Consider the following 25,545-nt stretch of genomic DNA (forward strand, 5'->3'; position numbering starts at 1 on the left):
ATGCTGGAAAAGTTTTGGCCATATATTCTGATCTCTGTAATTTCATTTGTCTATTTTTCGTTTTGTATAAGTTGAAAATACTTCACAAACCATAATTATCATATATGCGTTCCAATACTTACTTTTTTCCAACTATTTTGATGCCCAAAGGTACACCATATACCCGAGCCAAGGAAACCTTAGTTACTTCTGCAATAAAATAGAAAACAAGGTTGTTAACTAACAATTGACAAATTACAACATTTTTATACAACATATTGAAACATGAAAGTTTTCATGAAAGAATTTCAACTTCGTAGTTTGTATGATTCAAACCTCACATCCTGAGAAACTTAAGACAACACTCACAGTTGGACTAATGAATTCCTTTTTTTAAAATAGGCACTTCATGACTGACTGAAATACCTCTGATGTGAACAGGAAAGTACAGTACAGTTTTATAAATAGTTTCTTAGGTTAGAATACTGTTCATGATTTTTTCTCATATACGCATATTTTACAACATATACCGGTAGCAGTGACAATATTTTGTGTCAAAATCTGTCTACATTTAATTGTTTTAAATAGAAGTCAACAGTATGCAAATTTGTTTGTTCACTGTCAATCTGATTTTTGAGAAAAACAGTAAATTAATACGCAGCAGCTTCCATAGCCCGCGATGAAAACACATTTCCTCATTAAAAATCCATTAAAAATACTTTTAATATTTCTAGAATTTGTATATCTTTTTTTTTTACCATATGTCTCCGAGAGATACAAAGACAGATCCTTGCCATAAAAAAACAAAGGTGAAATACCCTAAAACTAATAAAATAAGTTATATTCAGTGTATTGATTTTCTTCGAATGGAGTACAATGACCCCATATTTTTCACACACATGCTGCGTGATAAGTGTGGACATATAAAAAAACACAGCTACACAGAGAAAGGAAACTAACCTTCCCGCTCTGAGGGTAAACTTTTATCTTCTACCTTTTCCCTGAGTATTGTCAACCTAACTACCGAGGACATTCTACTAAGTGCTGCCCTCCCCTGACTATGAGTCACATCACGTAAATCTTCACCGTTGACCTGTGAAATAAAATACATCAGCAATACTTTGTTAATATTGACTATGATTTAGATTTGTACATTTTTCAAAATGGTGTTCAACGTTCAATACATTTTACATACATTGCATTGAGGACAAATTGAAATTTCTTACCTCTAATATTTGATCACCTTGTAAAACTCTTCCATCAGTGTCTATCAACCCCCCTGGGAAGACTTCTTGTACCACGATCCCAACCTGTGGAAAAGGACATTTGTAGATGAACTCTTCTTCCATTCACTTACATACTTACAAGCAAGTACAACCAATTTCGATTAATATGTGTATGTTTCTGGTATGTGATAAATATATGTCCTGCACACATGTCAAAGGTGCTAAGTGCTGACAATTGGGACGATCATCATACACATGTGCAGAGTGTGCCACACTGTTTGTTATGTCATGAACAGTGATTGTAAAGTATGAAGCATGTGAAAGTGTCGCCACCCAAAACTCACAAAAAATTGTCAATTGTGAAATTAAACTGGGCTAGGGAACAGATTTGTAAGAATGTAGATTTCAGTAGAAAACAAAACACACACACACCCAAGAATTGAGGAATTATTTTGTGACCATGGTAACTGTGGGCAGGTCTGAGATTTCTCAACACACTGTGCATGAATATTCATGAGTAATTTTATCTTACTCACCAATGGTGTATCGTTACCGCCTACTATACTGAATCCTAATTCGTCCTCTGTCCTATCCAGTTCAATTGTCGTGATGACACCATCCATGATCGGAGCAGGAGCTACAGCTAAAAATGAAATCATATACAATTATTTTTGAGTACCGTAGTAATTGTTATGGATACTGTATATGATGAATCATTATTTTTGATGCTTTTAAAATATTTGCATACATATTTGTTGGTGAAACTAATAACCTGTTTGAAACACACACTACGAGAAGTGTTCATTTCATTTTAGTTTAAGTTAGTGGAACATTGCAGCATTTGGTTTGAACAGAACAGTGCCCTCTGGTGTTACAGACAACTAACACACATGACAATTTCTGCTTACAACATTTTTTTTTTAATCTGTCTGAAATGTGCACGTTTTGACCATTCTGTGCACATTTAGAACATCTGTTATCAGTTAGCTCAAGAGCTAAATCAATAGTTAAGCTAATAGCTAAGTCAATGTCAGTAGAGTAGCCAAGGTGTTAAAATGGATCAAGTATTGGAAAATTATGCATTCTAACGCAAGCTTTTTGGTTCATTTAGTGTACTTTTGTGGACTCATGTCACATGTATACAATGTCACATGTATAACATAAATAATCCATCAAGTTTTTTTCTTGTAAAGGCATGTTGATTGGATCCCTACTTTGATGAAGCATATGAACTACATAACAGAATTGTCACTGTTGCACTCAGTGCTAAACACAAAAGAATGTTTATTGGCTTAAAGTAGGATTTAGATCACGCTGTAATCCAGCTCCCTTCAAAAGAGTTGCAAGCAGAAATTTCATATGGTAAAAACAAACAGCATTTCGGATTTTTTGTCTGTAGAAAATACATGTGCCTTACTACTTCATAACAATAAACGTTTGTATTTAATATACACAGTTGAGACAGATAAAACAAATAAAAGTTCAATCTGATTTTTATTTTATATTATTTTAATTTTTTTTGTGTGTGTGTATGGTTTATTTTAATTATTTCCCTAATTTAAATTTTTTGTCTGAACTCTCGCAATCTTGAATAACCAATCAGAAGAGGGCTTTATATACAGCAATGGTTAAACTTTAAAGCTTGCTCACAAACAGCATAATTACTGGTCAGATTGGCTGACTAATCTAGCTATATGAGATCTCACGAATGAGATATATTTTACAGAAGTTGTTTAGATCTATGGTTTTTCACCTTCAAAAAATTAACAATTCAAATAATAAAACAGAAAAGCCCAATATGAATGATAAGTTATGTAATATAATATAGAAATAAAGATAATTGATTAAAGATATAATCAAATCACATAAAATGTAGTAAAAACAAACCAAGTGAATTACATAGAAAAGGCAGGATAAAAGTAGCTGCCTCTAAAGAGAACTGCAAGGACATTTCAATAATGCACAGACAGACAGACAGTCTAGTGTAACAAGTCATGAATAATTCATTAAGAACATGAGGCCTCAACTATCTCAATGACAAAGAACCTTTTAAAGGTTAAAGGCAATATTATTGTTTATCTCCCAACACAAACGCTTTGAAGTTGTTTTGAAAAACAGGATCTTGAGGATACTTGTATGCACTTGGGTTGAAAATTACTATTATTATTAAAAACTATTTTATTATAAAAAATAATATGTTATTTGAAATTTAGTATTACCTTGGAGGGTTGTTTATTAACTTACACTCTAAATTCAATTGTTAAGACAAACATGCCAAAGTTGTAAATGCATTTACACGTTATTTAATGACGACGACGATAACAACCTATGAATAGTTTTTCAACATACAGAGCATGTTTGTTTTAATCGCAGGCTTCTTTGGCATAATTGAAATTAAAAAAACAAAAAACAGTTTCTTGACATTAATTTAGGTACTTCAGTCTTTTTCAGTTGAATTTTATTCAAGAATCCCTGTATACATAAATATTGCTCCAATACAGACAATAATTGACAAAATTTTTTTAACTTTGTTTTAACAGAAAATTGCATTCATATAGAAATGATCACAATAAAATATTCTACATACAAAAAATTCAATACAATATTGTTTACTAAAAGAGAAAGACGAAATCTGAGTTCCTATTCACAAAATGAACCATTTTTGACCCTCCATTGGTGCCTTTGTGCTTACATTTCCCTTCACAAAATACTTTTTCAATAAATGACAGAAAATACAAAAGTACAACTTTCTCACAAATGCTACCAAAGACGTGCATTGTTAGGACAGTGTTTCTTCTATAAATAGTTGGGCATACGCTGCAAAGAATGGATGAAAACAATGTGCAGCCACGCAGGGTGTTTTCAGGGTACCACGAAAAATAAAACATTTCCTGTAATGCTCAAATGGTGCAAGACGCTACCCGTACTCAATACAAATACTGTTTCCTACTTCTCGCTGTTCTTCTTGACATCTGCCGCAAATTAGGTCATGCGGTTCTGATTATTGCTGGTTGACTGGGAACTCTGTGCATATTGCAGTCACCAGAAGTAATTTCTTACATACGAGACTAAGACATACAAGTAGCTGACCAGTACGTAGAGTTTTAATGGATTTTTTTTCCCAAGGAAGCAACATGCAACATCCAGTCTGGAGGCAACAGATTAACAGTGCTAGCTCTTTCAGACAACACAATTGTACAATCTACATATACATGTAAGTCATCAATTGAACACAGTAATAGTGTTTGAAATTACTGCTCACTCCTAAGCCTGAGACGAGTTTAACTTTTCAGTCTGGTCGATGAAAATTAAAAATAACATGCCTGATTGTGTGGTAACTTTCTTGCTCATGGTCTGCTTTAATTAAAATTTTAAACATGTAATTTTACAGTTGCTGTCTCCTCCAGTACAGTAAGCTTACTTTGAATGGGAAAATTTGAAAGTTACCTGCCAAAATTTTGAGAAATTTCTAAACTACCTAATGCACGGATTGAATTACATGTATATGGTACCACTTAATCATAAGTACCACCTAATCATGGCTTGAGCATCACAGTACCACCTAGTCATGGATTGAACATCATAGTACCACCTAGTCATGGATTGAACATCACAGTACCACCTAGTCATGGGTTGGATAGCACAGTACCACCTAGCCATGGATTGGATAGCACAGTACCACCGAGTCATGGGTTGGATAGCACAGTACCACCTAGTCATGGGTTGGATAGCACAGTACCACCTAGTCATGGATTGGATAGCACAGTACCACCTAGTCATGGATTGGATAGCACAGTACCACCTAGTCATGGGTTGGATAGCACAGTACCACCTAGTCATGGGTTGGATAGTACAGTACCATCTAGTCATGGGTTGGATAGCACAGTACCACCTAGTCATGGGTTGGATAGCACAGTACCACCTAGTTATGGGTCGAACAGCACAGTACCATCTAGTCATGGGTTGGATAGTACAGTACCACCTAGTCATGGGTTGGATAGCACAGTACCACCTAGTCATGGGTTGGATAGCACAGTACCACCTAGTCATGGGTTGGATAGCAAGTACCACCTAGTCATAGGTTGGATAGCACAGTACCACCTAGTCATGGGTTGGATAGCACAGTACTACCTAGTCATGGGTTGGATAGCACAGTACCACCTAGTCATGGGTTGGATAGCACAGTACCACCTAGTCATGGGTTGGATAGCACAGTACCACCTAGTCATGGGTTGGATAGCAAAGTACCACCTAGTCATGGGTTGGATAGCAAAGTACCACCTAGTCATGGGTTGGATAGCAAAGTACCACCTAGTTATGGGTCGGACAGCACAGTACCACCTTGTCATGGATTGGATAGCACAGTACCATCTAGTCATGGGTTGGATAGTACAGTACCACCTAGTCATGGGTTGGATAGCACAGTACCACCTAGTCATGGGTTGGATAGCAAGTACCACCTTGTCATGGATTGGATAGCACAGTACCATCTAGTCATGGGTTGGATAGTACAGTACCACCTAGTCATGGGTTGGATAGCACAGTACCACCTAGTCATGGCTTGGATAGCACAATACCACCTAGTCATGGGTTGGATAGCACAGTACCACCTAGTCATGGAGTAAATAGCACAGTACCACCTAGTCATGGAGTAAACATCCCAGACCACCTAGTCACCGATTGAACAGCACAGTACCACCTAGTCATTGACTGAACAACACAATACCACCTAGTCATGGGTTGAACAGTACAGTACCACCTAGTCATGGGTTGAACAGCAGAGTACCACCTAGCCATGGATTGAACAGCACAGTACCACTTAGCCATGGATTGAACAGCACAGTATCACCGAGCCATGGATTGAACACAGTACCACCTAGCCATTGACTGAATAGCCCAGAACCACCTAGTCACGGATTGAACAGCAGAGTACCACCTAGCCATGGATTGAACAGCACAGCATCACCTAGCCATGGATTGAACAGCACAGTACCACCGAGCCATGAATTGAACAGCAAAGTATCACCTAACCTTGAATTGAACAGCAAAGTATCACCTAGCCATGGATTGAACAGCACAGTACCACCTAGCCATGAATTGAACAGCAAAGTACAATGTATCACCTAGCCATGGATTGAACAGCAAAGTATCACCAAGCCATGGATTGAACAGCACAGTACCACCTAGTCATGGACTAAACAGCACAATACCACCTTCTTTCTTTCTCTTATAAAACAAGATAGAGTTCTGTAGAACAAAAATGGTGACAAATGATTGCACCAAACCACAGTAGTATTAAGCTAAATATTCATAATATCATATCTTGATGTAGACATTATACACCTAATACAGTTATGCTCTCATCCACTGCATTTATGTTTTATAATTACTAAAATTAATAATAATAAATGTTACAACGTAATATGCAATTGAAACTGCAGCATGTGGAAACTGTAGTGTATTTTTCTACAATAATGAAAACAAGCAGCCTCTCGGCTGAGATAGCTCCGCTGTTAGCAATGCACATTTCAATTAAAGAACAAAAGATATATTAGAAAATGAACAATATGGATAGTATCAATGCAATTTTAAACTTGCTGTTTTAAACAAGAATTCAAAAATATCATTTTTCACCATAAATGATTGTGGTTTTTAACAAGAAGAAAATATCACTTTTTACCAAAAATGACAAAAATATTCACCAAAATTAGAAAATTAAAGATATCATCATGAAGTGAACAAATTTGAGAGTGGTCCACATGTAGTACCTATATATGTATTATCAAAGCAATTGGACTTGCGGTTTTTAAAAAGAAGTTGAAAATATCACTTTTTACTAAAAATGACAAAAATATTCACCAAAATTAGAGAATTAAAGATATCATTACAAAATGAACAAATCTGAGAGAGGTCCACATGTAGTACCTATATATGTATTATCAAAGAAATCGGACTTGCGGTTTTTAACAAGAAGTCGAAAATATCACTTTTTACCAAAAAATACAAAAATATTCACCAAAATTAGAGAATTAAAGATATCATTACAAAATGAACAAATCTGAGAGAGGTCCACATGTAATACCTATTCATGTAATATCAAAGCAATTGGACTTGCGGTTTTCAACAAGAAGTCGAAAATATCACTTTTTACCAAAAAATACAAAAATATTCACCAAAATTAGAGAATTAAAGATATCATTACAAAATGAACAAATCTGAGAGAGGTCCACATGTAGTACATATATTTGTAATATCAAAGAAATCAGACTTGCGGTTTTTAACAAGTCGAAAATATCACTTTTTACCAAAAATGACAAAAATATTCACCAAAATTAGAGAATTAAAGATATCATTACAAAATGAACAAATCTGAGAGAGGTCCACATGTAGTACCTACATATGTAATATCAAAGCAATTGGACTTGCGGTTTTTAACAAGAAGTCGAAAATATCACTTTTTACCAAAAATGACAAAAATATTTACCAAAATTAGAGAATTGAAGATATGATCATGAAATGAACAAATCTGAGAGAGGTCTACCCAAGGTACATATACACCAAGTATCAAAGCATTCAGGCTTGTAGTTTTCAAGAAGAAGTCGAATAAGTAAAACATTGACACGGACGACGGACGCCGATGGACAATCACTCATATGATAAGCTCCGCTCGACAAAGTCGACAGCGGAGCTAAACAAGCAGCCTGTCGGCTGAGATAGCTCCGCTGTTAGCAATGCACATGGCAATTAAAGAACAGAAGATATCATTAGAAAATGAACAAATCTGAGAGAGGTCCACATGTAGTACCTATATGTATAATATATCAAAGCAATTGGACTTGCGGTTTTCAACAAGAAGTCGAAAATATCACTTTTTACCAAAAATTACAAAAATATTCATCAAAATTAGAGAATTAAAGATATCATTATGAAATGAACAAATCTGAGAGAGGTCCACATGTAGTACCTATATATGTAATATCAAAGCAATTGGACTTGCGGTTTTCAACAAGAAGTCGAAAATATCACTTTTTACCAAAAATTACAAAAATTTTCACCGAAATTAGAGAATTAAAGATATCATTACAAAATGAACAAATCTGAGAGAGGTCCACATGTAGTACCTATATATGTAATATCAAAGCAATTGGACTTGCGGTTTTCAACAAGAAGTCGAAAATATCACTTTTTACCAAAAATTACAAAAATATTCACCAAAATTAGAGAATTAAAGATATCATTACAAAATGAACAAATCTGAGAGAGGTCCACATGTAGTACCTATTCATGTAATATCAAAGCAATTGGACTTGCGGTTTTCAACAAGAAGTCGAAAATATCACTTTTTACCAAAAATTACAAAAATATTCACCAAAATTAGAGAATTGAAGATATCATTACAAAATGAACAAATCTGAGAGAGGTCGACATGTAGTACCTATATATGTAATATCAAAGCAATTGGACTTGCGGTTTTCAACAAGAAGTCGAAAATATCACTTTTTACCAAAAATGACAAAAATATTCACCAAAATTAGAGAATTAAAGATATCATTACAAAATGAACAAATCTGAGAGAGGTCCACATGTAGTACCTATATATGTAATATCAAAGCAATTGCACTTGCGGTTTTCAACAAGAAGTCGAAAATATCACTTTTTACTAAAAATGACAAAAATATTCACCAAAATTAGAAAATTGAAGATATCATCATGAAATGAACAAATCTGAGAGAGGTCTACCCAAGGTACATATACACCAAGTATCAAAGCATTCAGGCTTGTAGTTTTCAAGAAGAAGTCGAAAAAGTAAAACATTGACACGGACGACGACGACGGACGACGACGACGGACAATCACTCATATGATAAGCTCCGCTCGACAAAGTCGATAGCGGAGCTAAAAAAGTTGAGACATTACATAATTATGTAATTTTTTTCCTAGTGAACATTAACACTTGACATATCGTTATAACTACTTCACCAGCTGTGGCATTCTACACTTCGTCATCAAAAACAGAATCTATCCATTAATACACAGGAAGAAGTTCCCGAAGGATGAGAAAGTCAAAATACATTATTTTCACCTGTAACGGGAGTCCCACGACATCACAAACGCTGTCTTTCATTGGTCAATCCACTCACTGGATTAATTCAAGCAGCGAAGTCTTTATAACTTTACATAGAGAAAATGCTGCTTTCCTGTTACACTACAGCCGAATGAATCTCTTGTGGGACTGGTTGAGATGTGTTTTTAAAAATAAAGACTCTATGCAACAGAGGTACTTGTAAATGTACATATATTTAGTGACATGAATGTCCTGACGCCAACATGATCCGGGTATTTAAAAGATCTGCATCAATCAGTTGTGGTATGTGGTTTAGATTCACATTACCACAGAGTGCAGACAAAACGCCAAACTGAAATTAAAATATATCTATTTCTATAAATTGCTATTTAAAAACTACACTAAAATATTGAAGACTGCTTGCTGGTTATATTTAATACACCGTACTGTAAACTACTTGAATATCGCAAATTTTCACGAATTTCTTCATAAATACTGTGCAATCATCAAATTATGAACATACTTAGCAGGGACAATTCCCCTGTAAGCCGTTTACAGTACTTCGTGAGTTGTGATTCTTATCATCATTTCCCAATATCAACCGGTGTAGTGCTGGTCGTTTATTTATCTCACGTAACTTTGCTAAATAACATTGTTTGATTTAGCAGTTATTACCACGATAATTTAAATATACATGATTAATAGCAGCATTAAACCAAGGTGTAATTTACGTTAATCAACTTGCCCAAGTCGGAACAGTTCAGCCCACAGATTGCCGAGTTTCTCTAGTCAGTATCCCGCATACATTCCTAACAAAAAATCCTTGACAACAAAACATAATGCATTTTAAGGCGACAAGCAGTACAGCCAAAGTGGAATCTGGATCTGAAATCATATCTGGTAAAATATCCACTCACAACCTATCACAGACTTCAGACATTTAAACAATAGGTTCAGTGTGTGATGCCAGGGAAGCTCATAATGTTCCTACAATCACTGATGAAACATACTAACTCAGTATAGCATTAGAGACTAACTGTGATGATGAAAAACAATACAAGTAACGACTGTTAGGTTTCACAGCTACTGCATTGACAATATAGAATTACTGTTGAATAATACTACCGTAAAATCTGTATTACCGGTACCTAGAAGTCGCATCCCTAATAGAAGTTGCACCCATTCTTTTTAAACATTTGAGAACCAAAAATTCATCATTTCTCATATGTGTAGATGCCCTAATAGAAGCCGCATCCCCTCTGTTGCATTGTACCATTTTAATAGCATCCGCGGATTCTAATACAGATTTTACAGTACTGGTATATCTCTATACAGTGAGAACAGTATTTGCTCTGATAGTAGCGTGTACATTTGCGTAAATTACAGAGGTGTTTCATGATGAAAATAACTATACAGCCAATGTGATTATTGTTTTGTATAAGTCTCTATTAGATAATTACTTTTAATAGAGCAAATACGGTAGAATCAAATTCAAAGAGAATGATGATTCTCAAGCATTGGACAAATAAATCAGCTTTGACATTTTTTGTTTATTCAGAAAACTGCTGAAAATTAGGTTAAATTCTATTGTTTGTATCGCCAGGTGTTGAAACTCAGCACAGCTTAGATTCTAAATGACGATATAGTATGAATGAATGGGGCAAACCGTGACATACAGACTACCTTGTCATTACCAAGGAAACAAGTTCATGAATAAATTCTCATTTATAGACTATGGTCAAGCAGTTTTTGAAAAAAAGCCATCCATATGTATCAGAAAGATGCCAGATATACAGTAGTAACCACTAATAAGCTCATTAGACCTCAGGAATGAAATATAAAGTTCAGTTTCACAAAAGTCACAAATTGATTTCAAACATTCGTGACTGGCCTTCTGACATTTAATTAATTAATATTCAACAACAAAAGTAACATGTACCGGTAATACATTCTGCGTACTCGGCAAGCTTGCTATGCCAGATTTGAATTGGAGATTCAAGAAAAATTCAGTTACAATTTCGCAGTTTTTAATATAGCAGTTCTGTTTTCGAATTTGTTGTCAGTGTTTATTTGGCGTTCATGCTTGGAGTTATATGTAATGAAACTCTGCACTAACCTTGAACATTAACAATTCTACATATAAACACACAATTTTTTTACCATTATAACTTAATTTCAATGAAAATATCATCACTACCATTTAGTTTGATGCCTCATCATCAAGAAAAGCGATGTGGTCAAAATTAGTGGAGGTTCACTGCGGTTTAATAATTAAAATCATTATTTACAAATAAACGTATGAATTAACCACTTTTATTCAACAAATTTGTTATATTTACATAAAATTTTATATATTTTCTTAAATCTAAACTACACTAAATTGATTTATTGCAAGAAAAGAACATTACTGAACACAGAAATGAAAACTTTTTCAGTGCAACTATAGAACCAGTTTTGTCCCCATTGCAATATAGTTCAACTAAACAAAGTAAAATATACATTTATGTTACCCGGTATTCAAAAATAACCCCCTTTCCCCCGTCTTTTTATTAATAATAACTGATGCATGATAATACGAATGATATCCAGGTATTTGAGTCATTGTTTCCACATTTAAATTTTCAACTAAAATTCTACTGGTAACAAATTCCCTCTGGAGATGCCTGACATGGCTGACTGCTTTGTCACAAAGCTGTGCTGAAAACAGGCAGGCAGTACATAGGATATGTAATAGACAATAACAGTATACCAACCTTTCTTGTCTCGTAATGGACAATCCCAGATGTGAGAATCCAGCAACATTCTGGGTCCCGTGAACGAACAACCAATGGGAGCGTTGACGCAGTACGCTTGTGTGCCAGGACATCGGTGCTTTAAATGGGCTTCAAGGTCGCATCTCGTCATCACATCTGTACAGTAACTGGCGTTCGGACATAGAACTTTTAATTTGTCAAGCAATCTGTAACCCCCCAAAAAGAGAAAAACCAATGAAAGACAACAAAAGACTTGACACGTGAACATCCAGTATTGAGAGAAGCCAATAAGAATAATGGACACAAGTATTATGGGATGCATAACTAGTGCTTTGAAATTGACAATGGCATTAATTACATGAACCACACAATAAAACACTTTTGTTGTAAGCATGGAACTTTTTCCTGTGACATTGAATGACTGATTTAAGATTAAGTCAATAATACATCATCATTATGAAGATGAAAACTGAAAAGACTGATCAATTTTTGATGATATTTAGAAGGAATCATTGCAATGATGTGTGTGAGTGTAAAGTAGAGGTAGTTCTAGTGACCTTTTCAAAATATTGATAAGTCAATATGCATATATAAACTCGGCTGGCATAACGAATATAAAAAAAATTTAAATTTACAATTTGTTGGGGTTATAACGGATTCACCACTGATTCTTTCCATCACAAATTTGCAAAATACCTGCTTATACTGATAGTCTGCACTATCCTTCAAAAAATTGGAACAAAAATAATAAAATTTTATCTGTTGGCTTGAAAAACAACAGAATTAAGAGAAGTGATATTCGGCTATTATTTTTCCGTTAAATTAAACTGCGTGAGCAGAATTCGCAATGAATCTTGTTTTCTACAGATAATTCCACACAGATTCCAGTGATGTCCTGAGATATACATTGTAAATGTCTTATTTTTGATTTGATAGAGCCGCAAGACTTTTAGGCAATGATCGATGTACCATGTATGTCACCTAACAATCACTGATTTTTTTAATTTGGCCATTCAAAAATTCGAAGTAATTTTGTATTCTTAAATTTTGTGTTTGTGTATGTGTTTATGGTAAATAGCAAAAAGTACTGATATGTGCAACATTAATATGTGTATGTTAAATCTGATAACCTGGTCAATTCAAAATCAAATATGAATCATCATGTTTGAGTGTCACATGTTGCAACTATTATAGTATTATGGGATATATTGTCACATTCTGTTGCATTTCAGGAATTTTAACTAAAAAAGTACAAATGACTACAGTTCAAAATGAAAAACCAGATAAGTCACAAAATATGTTTTAATTTGTTTAGACTCTCAGCGAAGTTTGTTAAAATTGATTGAAGCAATGGAAGCAGTGATACAACAATGTTTGGTCTTTTGTAAATCAGAATCTGAGGTAACACTGATATTGAGTGCAGGGGTCGCACAATTACCAGCAAAAGCCTTCTCTCCCCAAATGTTTAATTTTTAAAATTTGTTAATTTTATGGCATTTGTGAAGACAAAATAATGCAAAAATCAATGACACTTTGCGTCTTTAGGACTGCAGTGATAATTTCATTGTTACAAAGTTTAGTGGTTTTCATTGACAAAATTTGTCTCGTTAAAAAAAAAATGATAGGCAGTATATACTAAATTTCAATCTGTTGCTATGTATACTACTGCTGTGTTCATGTTTGTTTGTATTAAATGGCAACAGTTGGAGAGGATTTTACTTGAATGTACATGTTCCGCTAATGGCAGACAATAACTTGTAATGTGTGTTATAACACACATCGATGTGTTATATAGGAGTTATGCAATTATACGTTGTGAAAATCAGTCAACAGTTACCAAGTTATTGCTGAAATTACTGGGAAAAGCTCGCAAAATTACAGTGACAATTGTATAAAAGTCAGGATATGAGATAAAACACCTATCGAATGGCTTCATTTGGGTAACAGCATTCAGTCTGTTTCCTTGAATCTCTGCGTCAAATTTCCTTTTGGTGATAGCCTTGGGAGGAGGGGGGGGGGGGCTACAACCCCTCAAAAAAAGGTTTATAATGTTGCTCTCTCAGCCATGTGATTGATGTATGCTGCTTCATATCCACTAAACTGCACACGACTGAGATTAGTAAAAAAAAATAATATCCCTATCAATGCCAGAATTATGATATTGTTCATTTCAAATTCCAACAATCTCAGATAACAAGCAAGCTAAATTACGGTAGTTGATATTACTAGCAAAATAAATTATCATGTTTAGCTACATACAGCTAATTTAGGTCATTTACCAATCTGATTGAAATAGGGCTAGGGCTTTTTTTTATAAAATAAAATGTAATATGTTAAAAAAAAACATGAACTAAATTATATTTAAAAACAAGCAGCCTATCGGCTGAGATAGCTCCGCTGTTAGCAATGCACATTTCAATTAAAGAACTGAAGACATCATTAGAAAATGAACAATATGAATAGTATCAAAGCAATCGGACTTACAGTTTTTAACAAGAAGTCGAAAATATCACTTTTTACCAAAAATTACAAAAATATTCACCAAAATAAATTAATTAGAGAATTGAAGATATCATCACAAAACGAACAAATCTGAGAGAGGTCCACATGTAGTACCTATATATGTAATATCAAAGCAGTCGGACTTGCAGTTTTCAACAAGAAGTCGAAAATATCACTTTTTACCAAAAATGACAAAAATATTCACCAAAACTAGAGAATTGAAGATATCATCACAAAATGAACAAATCTGAGAGAGGTCAACATGTAGTACCTATATATGTAATATCAAAGCAATCGGACTTGCGGTTTTTAACAAGAAGTCAAAAATATCACTTTTTACCAAAAATGACAAAAATATTCACCAAAATTAGAGAATTAAAGATATCATTACAAAATGAACAAATCTGAGAGAGGTCCACATGTAGTACATATATATGTAATATCAAAGCAATTGCACTTGCGGTTTTTAACAAGAAGTCGAAAATATCACTTTTCACCAAAAAATGACAAAAATATTCACCAAAATTAGAGAATTAAAGATATCATTACAAAATGAACAAATCTGAGAGAGGTCCACATGTAGTACCTATATATGTAATATCAAAGCATTTGCGGTTTTTAACAAGAAGTCGAAAATATCACTTTTTACCAAAAATTACAAAAATATTCACCAAAATTAGAGAATTAAAGATATCATTACAAAATGAACAAATCTGAGAGAGGTCCACATGTAGTACCTATATATGTAATATCAAAGCAATTGCACTTGCGGTTTTTAACAAGAAGTCGAAAATATCAGTTTTTACCAATAATGACAAAAATATTCACCAAAATTAGAGAATTAAAGATATCATTACAAAATGAACAAATCTGAGAGAGGTCCACATGTAGTACCTATATATGTAATATCAAAGCAATTGCACTTGCGGTTTTTAACAAGAAGTCGAAAATATCAGTTTTTACCAAAAATGACAAAAATATTCACCAAAATTAAAGAATTAAAGATATCATTACAAAATGAACAAATCTGAGAGAGGTCCACATGTAGTACCTATATATGTAATATCAAAGCAATTGCACTTGCGGTTTTTAACAAGAAGTCGAAAATATCAGTTTTTACCAAAAATGACAAAAATATTCACCAAAATTAAAGAATTGAAGATATCATCACGAAATGAATAAATCTGAGAGAGGTCCACATGTAGTACCTATATATGTAGTATCAAAGCAATTAGACTTGCGGTTTTTAACAAGAAGTCGAAAATATCAGTTTTTACCAAAAATATTCACCAAAATTAAAGAATTAAAGATATCATTACAAAATTAACAAATCTGAGAGAGGTCCACATGTAGTACCTATAGATGTAATATCAAAGCAATTGCACTTGCGGTTTTTAACAAGAAGTCGAAAATATCAGTTTTTACCAAAAATGACAAAAATATTCACCAAAATTAGAGAATTAAAGATATCAACATGAAATGAACAAACCTAAGAGAGGTCTACCCAAGGTACATATACACCAAGTATCAAAGCATTTAGGCTTGTAGTTTTCAAGAAGAAGTCGAAAAAGTAAAACATTCTCACGGACGACGGAGACGGACAATCACTCATATGATAAGCTCCGCTCGACAAAGTCGACAGCGGAGCTAAAAATATGATCTTATTTTAACGAGATTGGTCTTATACAAGCTAGACGAAAGCAGTATGACTTGAATTGAAATAAATATATTGGCTTATTCTCAGTTGTATGAAACTATTGGGGAACATTTCAGTAAACGTTATTAGTTTAATCACTTGATCATTCGTATCCCCAGGCAACAAGATATTGATAAACTATACAGTGTTAACTGCCTAGCAGGTGCTGCATTCCGATCTAATTTAATGAGATGTCAACAACTCTTGCTGTTGTTAAAAATAAACTTTTGATTATATTGTTGACATACAAAACATGTTTAAAGAGAGTGTAGTTATTTTCAGATGTAACAATTAAATAAAATTTGATTTGGATACTTTATTTCACTATAGACATTATCAAAACATATGTGTATGTGAGCAGAAAAGTGAAATATTATCGAAATATAACTACAAATTCATTATCACAGTGTGAACAAGCTTGTCTACACAAGATTGAATAATTAAAATGACAGTCGTCAAGTTTGATATGGTCCCATGCGAGTAACAAACATTGTTCGATTACACAACATCTGAGCACTTTCATTAATAAAGCCAGAGTATCCAGAACCATCCTGCAGTTCCCACTTAATAATATTTCATGGAATTATTATATTAAGGTCATGGAGAAATTCCACACATTTTATGTGAAACTGAGACTCATTAACAAGTGTAGAACACAGCCTGTAGGGATATACCCCAGGTTATGGCCAATTACTGTACACTAATTGACATCCAATTAAACTCAATGCAAAATTACACATTGCACAGGAGCTAATAGGTGTTTTGGGCACATGGTAGATTTATTATAAGTTGAAAAGATGAAGTCCAGTATCATGTTTCTAGCAGAAGAATTAATGGACAGCGGTTGTCATGCTGTGCTGTGATGCGCTGTTCGATATGGGTCTCAAGCAACCTAGGCAATGCATGTAATGGCAGTTCATGCTGAGTACCGCATTTCAAAAATTTGAATAGCATAACACTTTTTGGAAATTCCTGACATAAGAATTGAAGATTCGAGATACAAAATGTACAAGAATTTGCTAATTCTAAAATTAATATTAAGTCAATTTCAAGAAATATGTGTCTTGGCATTAGGTTTAGGGTTAAACTTGATATACAATACATACTAACCTAACTTTTAGCATAACTACATTAAATTAATTGGCCAAATCTTAAATCTCAAACTTGAAATCTGGATTGCCCATCCATTTTAGGGTTCTGGTTCTGCAAACATTAAGAGAAAAAGGGAAAACGTTTTGCACCTTAGAATCTTAAGCAAGATGGGTAAAACAATTGGATTAAATTTATTAATTCACTGCCGGCTTGATTAATCCTTTGTGCAGCATTTTTTAAAAAAACTTTTGTAAAGCCTACAACCAATATGAAATTATGTCCATTTTGTCCAAAATTAACAAAGATTTGAAGTAAAATTCATAAAATTGTGGAAAATGCCGGGAAAAAATAATGGTGCTCAGAAGGTGACAATATGTACATAGTTTGAGGTAGATAATCAATGTATCTGTGCTTTGTAAAGTAGGATAACTGCAACTACCTTGGCAGAATAAATGACTCACTAACTATTAAAAGCATTTTCAAACAATCAATGACGTTATTCCGCTTACAATCAAACAAGTAGTGAATCGGTTCGCCATGAGTTGACACATGTATGCAAGATACAAGGTATATTCCAATACATATTCAACAATGCATGCATGTATATCAATGGCTTCAACTTCACTCAGGTTGTCTTGGTGTCTTTCAATATTCCCTACATATATTTTATGTGTTAACCTTTTAACCACAAGACTTTTATCACTTTCTCACTCACATTTTTCCTATATTCTTCACCATTTCAAGAAATGAACCTTAATTTTGAAGCCAAAAGACAAAATTTGAGTGAATTTTCAGTTTTTACCCACAAAATTTGGCTATTTTTGTCCCAATCTTCTAAAGGAAAGTGCAGACTATAAACAGGTTTATTTTGTGAATTTGTGATGAGAAAAAAAAAACTGGTGATGAAACGTTAAAACTATTTTATAAATTTTTGCCTTGAAAATGAGTGTGCTATTAATAACAGTGAAGTTCAAGCCTTGGGAAAATAATATGTATTATACTCGGCCTCAAATTTGTACACACAATACTGTACAAGCATTAATTTTAACAGTATTTAATTTCACTATTTTGATATACGATAACTGGATTTTTAATTAATTTCCTGACCGCGTCTTGGATAACCAGAAATTAGAAGCTAATTACAATAAAACCAATTATTTTTATTGGCATTTTATTGCAGTATTTTGTTGTTATGTGCATATTCACTCATTCACAATGAGTTTTAATGTCAATTTTGTGGGTTATCCTTATAAGCTAAATGCCAAAATTAAAAGTCTGTGAATAATTAATGTAGGTACAGTATATACTAACACTGTACAACGAAAGTATTACCTGTTATCTGTTCAAATTTCAAAGTTAAAAAATACATACTAGTATGTAATTTTTAACTTTGAAATTTGAACAGAGTACATGTACTACTGGATTGTCTTCACATTACAGGATGCACTCGGATTTCATTATTTCACGCAATCACGATGAAATACGAGCAGACAGAAACTGAAATTAGTTGTCATTCTTGCGTAAACTTAAAGCGGTACCGTCGTCGCGCTGCGCATGTTTGGGTGGTGAGTCCCACCAGTCGAAATATTTCCCATAATGCAATCTGTCACTCTTGAGTACCAACACACAAAATGGCGGCGAAAGCGATGAAATATAGAAACCGGGACAAAACTAAAATCTACTTGGGAGCTTCCCACGGCAATTGGTGTGACACCAAGAACGTACAATTTTCTGGAAAGTCAAATGCAATCTTTGCAGCACATCTTTTAGATGTGCATCGTAGATACTGTCGCGATTGCTTCCCGGAAAACTCGGAATCGGAACGCGAGTGTGATGTTGTTGGTCAACTTGAACTTGATACTGTTCATGAAGAAGAGTCGACATTGAAGTAAGTGCAATTCATCATGTGTTTTTGAATGTATACACGTTTTATCTTTATACAATTTACAAGATGAAATCAGTCATAACAATTTGTTCACAGCTGATCTCGTCACTAACCGCAGTCGTGTTCATTGGGGGCTGATCACATCACGTCATTCTCATGCAGCTGTCGTCGTCCAGTGATAGAAAATTTACAGTATTATCATGAACGTGTATAGATTACTCGAATTCAAAAAAACTGAGGTACTAAGCCAGTATTTACTGGATAAATCAAACCATCGTGCGGCGATCGTAGTGTTTACGCCGCAATATCCGATCACGGAGAAACCGCCGATGCAGTCATGACATATGAGAGCGTAACCGTGATACTGTACTAACAAATGTCTTGCGCTGAGTGTTTTTTTTTCTTCTAACAATTCGACATATATAAATAGTGCAGTAAAAGAATATGGACTGCATTCCCCTGTTTATTATTCACTCTGTTTCGCAACATTGAAATATACTTTTACCAATTAAAACAATTTACCTATAAATACAAATGAAAGTCATTCATTCAATATTATGTATTTATTCTCATAGTGTGTTATCACCTATTAAGGTCAAAGATTCAGGTATTTCTGTTTACAAAGTATAGGGTTGTTTTTCTGCAACAAATTTTGATTTTGAAATTCCAATAAGTATAATATAATTTCAATGAATACTAATACTTATATTTGTTTCCCCCCTGTTATTTTTTCTAATATGTAAAATTGTTTCTATGTAGTTAGTAAAAATTTAAATTGTTTTCTGTTTTTAATCAATGCATTGTTGAGTTTTAAATGTTATATACTACTAGGTATAAATTTTTTTTGAAATAATTTGTTTATCAGATAATTGTTTATTTTTCATTGTTTCATTGATATTTTACATACATATACCCCTGGTAATAGCAATGGGTGTATGTTTTGTTATTACCTGATTTGATATAAAATTGGAAAGAAACATTAAAATCTGTAGTTCAGCTACTATCTGTTTTTGATAAATCAGAATAACTACTATTTATTTATAAGCCATATCAATGTGACGCTGATTGACATTTAACTTGTTGATTTATCAGTGCCCTGTTTGTAGAATAAACCAAGTTTATTACCATAGACCTGGTTAATTAAATTTATTGTGTGTCATATAGATATGCTAAGCTTGTCATATGATTTCAATTATGAAATGCTTTTTGATATATTGAGCAATGTTTTTTTTTTCTGAGCTGAATATATTTTAGTTTTAACACTAAATACAAAGCACACTCCATAACAATCTCATACAGGACTGCATATATACTTGGTACTGTACATGCTTATATTGATAAATTCCATTGCTATTCATTTTTCACAGTTGTAGAACCTGTTCCAGTTGCTTCGTCTACTCCTGTACGCCCTAGGCATTGTGAACCACAAGTCATGTAAGTGTAATGCTAGTACAATTTTTATTTATTATTTGTCATCAATACACATGATTACTTAGCAGATGTAACATTTTTACATTCCAGTGTGGCAATATATTTGATATTGATTGCTGAATGAAGTTCAGCATTATTAAAAGTCATTATTCTGACAAACATGCTGAAGGGGTTGTTGTCTCTGGTCCCTTTTTGTTGTTGCCAGTGCTGAATGCATTTACTTGTCACCTTTCTGAATATATACTCAGCCCTCTATTACTTTCAACTATTACCATAGGATTGATCCTGAAGAAACGCTAACTGCAAGTGAAGAAGAAGATGATGGTGATGAATATGACAATGAGATATATATATCTAGCAATATCAGGTTTGCAATACTTATTGTTGTGGCAATGTTTGTGTATCTATCTGTATCTCTAATGTTTTGTGTTTTTGGCAAAATTGGGGTCAAAACTGAATTTTTTACTTCTCACAATACCGCTACTTAGAATTAGCGGTGTGGTTCTCTTCCATATTTGCTCATTCATTGACAGTAAGGAAGTGTAGCTTGACCGTGAACCGTGACCGTTAATAATGAATACAGTATGTGCTTGCTCCATATCTCGATGCTTTCAAAGTATTATATATAATTTATTTACAGAAATATCCAAAACTGCTCTGTTGAGGATGTTGTGCTTAATTTTGATTGTCATGGTACTGATGACAATGGAGTCACTCAAGATGATGATGATGATGATGATGGTGACGATTCATCTGTTGATGCTGTTGATATGATAAAAGCTCCTAAGTGTATAGCTTATGTGTCTACAATTGTTAACCTGGTGAAAAAGCTTCATGGAGATGTGTGCTGTCGTAACGAATGTGAGAAAAAACTCACCTACAGCCATTCTCTGGTTGGAACTGCTCTCACAATTGAATGGGTTTGTTCTGACACTCATAGAAATGGCAGATGGCAATCGCAACCACGTTATGATGGTATATTCGCTACCAATCTGCAACTTTCCATGTCTACATTATTATCAGGAAACAGTTTTAGGAAAATTGAACTTTTGTTTCGGTTTGTCAATATCGCCTGCATTTCAGAAACTACTTTTTTGCGTGTTCAGAAAATTTATGCTGCTCCTGCCATCCAAGCATACTGGAATACATTGCGAAAGGACTTGCTTGAGTCATATGATGGAAGTGTTATTCTTTGTGGAGATGGGCGTAATGATTCGCCGGGCCATTCTGCTCAATACTTATCATATAATTTTGGAGATTCTGCCTCTAAAACCATTTTACACACGGAAGTAGTAGATGTTAGAGAAGTTGGTGGAAAAAGTCCAAACATGGAACGCCTTGGCTTTGAAAGATCCATTGACCAACTAAAGACAATAATTAGGATTGAAGAAGTTGTCACAGATGCTCATATACAGATTGCAGCACTCATGCGTAAGTAATTACATTGTCCACTTTTGTCTCCGTATTTCTTATACAACAGTGCACAATTACATAACTGACTTGTACCATTCTAGTTGTTGCAGTCATGATGAAACACAACTATTAGAGTACTTTCAGTTAAAATAAAGCTGTAATATGTGTTCTTATTTGACCTCCAGTCATTAAAACAAATTGGTTGATTCTTTGTGTGCTGGGACTTGTTGTTGAATGTTTGAATTGCAAGAGATTGAGCATCTCTGCTGTGCAGTTCAACCATAAAAAGGTGTAAAATAACAAGCTTATACAAAATACAGAAATCGTGCATTTTATGCCCGGACATTGTGCTTGCCACTACACATCTTGAATGATACCTTACTATATGTTGTATTGAGACATAAATTTTTATATTAACAGCATATTATTCATAAATTATTCTGAGTATCAACTTCATGTGTTCAGTGAACATCCTTTTTTATGGCAATCAGCTTTAAAAAATTTGATAATGTTGCAGTTATGTGAGCAATGTGGAGGCGAATCAAGAAATCAGGAATCATTCCAATTTACAAGTTAAATGATCTTCCCATCATTATGCTTATGGTATGCTTCTTTTCAGGCAACTGTGATAAGTACACAGACATAAAACATTCATGGGACCTGTGGCATGGTGGAAAAAATATCCTTAAAAAGGTTGTAGAGGTAGGTTACAAATGTTGATGAAGTACACAAATGATATCACATAATATTGCTATATTTTAGTTTTTCATTGACTTAATCCCCACCAGCCAACTTCCAAGCTTTCCAATTTTCCGTTTTCATGTAATGGTTTCCATCTGATGATCAACAAATTAGCATTTTGTTTTCAGGCATCAAAATCAAAGAATTGTAAGGAACTACTTGTGTGGGCAACTGCGGTTAGAAACCATTTTTGGTATGCTTCCAAGGAATGTGGTGGTGATGAGAGGAAAATGAAGGTATATGTCATATTTAGTTTATGTGTTTTAGTTGAGCACTAGAGTGTTGTGTATTCTTCTATATAATTATATTATAATTACATGGGTACAAATATCATGTTGATCTTTTGCAGGCAATTTGGTTTGGCATTCTGCATCATGTGGTTAATGAACATGAGTGGTTATTGAATGTTGATGGTACATATGGTGGATGTGCTCATGAACCCCTGTCTGTAGAAAACCAGTGTAAGCCTTGGCTCGAAAAAGGATCACCTGCTCATTTGGCCCTTAGAAATATTGTAGAGGATAAGCGCCTGCTGAAAAATCTTGGGCACTACACTAACTTCAGGTGCACATTATCATTGTATTTTATGACTATCTTTCAGCGCAGGATTTTAAACATAGTGTACATGAACTTGTTACACATTTTCATTTCTGCTATTTTATATGATTAATTAAAATATGTATTTTTTGGTTTACATCATCAGACATACTGGTTTCTTGGAATCTTTTCATAGCCACATGTTGATGTATGCTCCCAAACGACACTCGTACACGTAAGTATATTATCATATGCAACTTTGTAGTAGAAAAACTTATGACTTATCAAGCTACTCTCAATAAAATCTAATAATAAATGTTCAATGTATGGTTCTTTCAGATTTGTTGGATATAAGGCTAGGACCCAGCTCGCTGCCATAGATTTTAACATGCATGCTGGACGTGAACAAGCTGTTAGTGAAGATGGACAACCAAAGTACGTAACAAAACACTGCCAGTGACAAAATTAGATCTTGTTAGAAATTGTGTTTATGAATTGATTTCCACTGAACAAAAATCAGATCTCATTCATTGATCTGAATCTGATCAATTTTTCATAAGTAAAAAATACTTTCTTTACTAAACTTTGTAATTCAATAGCCTGTCCAGGATATTTTGGACAGATGGGTTGAATGATAACGTTTTTTGGTATCCCATTTTTGTGTTGGTGACGCTACTCATACAAATCGAAACTACTATTAGTTTTTGGTCAAAGTGATCATGAGTAGAATTTGAGCAGATCTATTTTGTGAATGGCTCCTAATTTTACTTTAGAAAACTGTTGTTATTTCTTGCTTCCATACTTTGTATGACTGGACATGTTTTTTCTATCTAGGTTCAAAATCAACTATTCAAAACAGTCAAAAAGATTCTACCCGTCAGCTGTATTGGTTCCAAAACAATATACTTATATTACTGAGCTACAAGAACTTGTATTCAGGATGAGATCTACTGTTGAAGGGCATTTGTCTCAGCACATATCATTTGCTGAAGATGATCCACGCCGAATCCACAGGAGAAGATCTCTTATGGACCCACCAAGCTTGTCAGATCTTGTTTCACAACATCTGAGTAGATTTTCAAGATCATCTACATCAGATTGTACTACATCTAACCAGGTATTGTAACAGAATCTAATTACTTTAGTGTTATTTATATTAGTACTGGATTCTGCTCCAAATCAGCCATGGGTCAGTAACAAGTTTGGGTTTTGATACAAGAAACCAGAAACCACCCAGAGTTTCAGTAAAAATCTTGAAATTTTTATTTCAAAATGGAGCAGGTTTTTTAAACGTAACATTCGCACTTTCTTGGAAACCCCTTGTTGATTCCTGTATTCATAAGTTTTGTGTATTTTTGTTATGGGTCAGTTGTATATTGTACTAATGAAGTCCTTATTAAAAATGACTGGGTACAAACAAATCTTGCTGTACATGTTTCTAAGTACAACCATGGCATGATTTTTCCTGTGGCTGTACTGACTAACATGTGCAGCAATATTTTTTTTGGAACCGGCCAAATTTCATATGCGCCTCACTAGTACATTAAAAGCTAACAGCCAAATCATAATAAAAATATAGGTTCACTCAACACTGCTTATGACCCTATAATACAATCAACAAATACAAATAGACCTTGAACAACATAATTTATAAGAGTAACCGTGTTATTGATGTATGGAGGGTTTTCTGCTTTATAATACAACGTGCAGGAAAAGTCTGTATTTGTTTCTCACATTAATTTTACCATCTGCAACTAGTTTCAGGCTGACAAGTTTTCTCAAAATTTGTTTCTTTTTCCTTATTACAGACTACTTGACACATGGGGCCAGGAACAGCCACTGATGACGCTGTATACAATCAAAACCTGTTTCGGCGTGCATACTACAGTGTAAAGGCCAGAAACAGTTGTTAAATATGGTGTCCAGTTTAGTATGATAGAAAGTGGGTCAAGACTGAATATTCGTGGTTCCAGCGTTTCATAATAAATATTTTCTATCAATAAATGCACTTTCAAATGATATTCATCATAACCTTGTTAAAGAAAAAGTCAAGCCAAACAACATAATGACCCCTCAAGAAAAAGCTCCATAAATGTAGGAGAATGCAATGTTTTCATTCTCTAGATATTCAACTTTTCATCCGTATTACCGTATGTAGTCAAGCAAGCAAAGGATTATGGGTAAAGTCTGACATCATAGAATCTGTTGTCAGAAATTGAGAAAAT

The 25,545-nt window shown here is 33.9% G+C and overlaps 2 protein-coding genes across 2 annotated transcripts in view; one reads left to right on the forward strand and one right to left on the reverse strand.

The window, feature by feature from the left end:
* Positions 1-25,545, reverse strand: part of LOC100377339 (ligand of Numb protein X 2-like) — a 57,553-nt gene that overhangs the window by 12,007 nt on the left and 20,001 nt on the right. The window contains exons 3-7 of the mRNA XM_085501475.1: positions 12,024-12,229; positions 1,742-1,848; positions 1,206-1,289; positions 940-1,072; positions 123-189 (exon numbers count right to left, since the gene is read on the reverse strand). Coding sequence (XP_085357601.1) covers positions 123-189; positions 940-1,072; positions 1,206-1,289; positions 1,742-1,848; positions 12,024-12,229 — 597 coding nt within the window. The remainder of the gene's footprint in view (positions 1-122; positions 190-939; positions 1,073-1,205; positions 1,290-1,741; positions 1,849-12,023; positions 12,230-25,545) is intronic.
* LOC102804770 (uncharacterized) lies at positions 18,932-25,324 on the forward strand. Its single transcript, XM_085501476.1, has 11 exons — positions 18,932-19,201; positions 20,566-20,632; positions 20,907-20,996; positions 21,270-22,060; positions 22,662-22,744; positions 22,912-23,019; positions 23,133-23,347; positions 23,487-23,555; positions 23,660-23,755; positions 24,155-24,437; positions 25,129-25,324. Coding segments are annotated over exons 2-11 (1,746 nt in total). The 5' UTR covers positions 18,932-19,201; positions 20,566-20,630; the 3' UTR covers positions 25,138-25,324.

The sequence above is a fragment of the Saccoglossus kowalevskii genome, chromosome 7, assembly GCF_978046115.1.
Source record: "Saccoglossus kowalevskii chromosome 7, keSacKowa6.1, whole genome shotgun sequence".
NCBI lineage: Eukaryota > Metazoa > Hemichordata > Enteropneusta > Harrimaniidae > Saccoglossus > Saccoglossus kowalevskii.

Excerpts from the sequence above, each read along its gene's own strand:
- LOC102804770 (XM_085501476.1), top strand. Across the intron at positions 20,997-21,269 it reads TATATATCTAGCAATATCAG|AAATATCCAAAACTGCTCTG; the intron begins GTTTGCAATACT and ends ATTTATTTACAG. Across the intron at positions 22,745-22,911 it reads TCCTTAAAAAGGTTGTAGAG|GCATCAAAATCAAAGAATTG; the intron begins GTAGGTTACAAA and ends TTTTGTTTTCAG.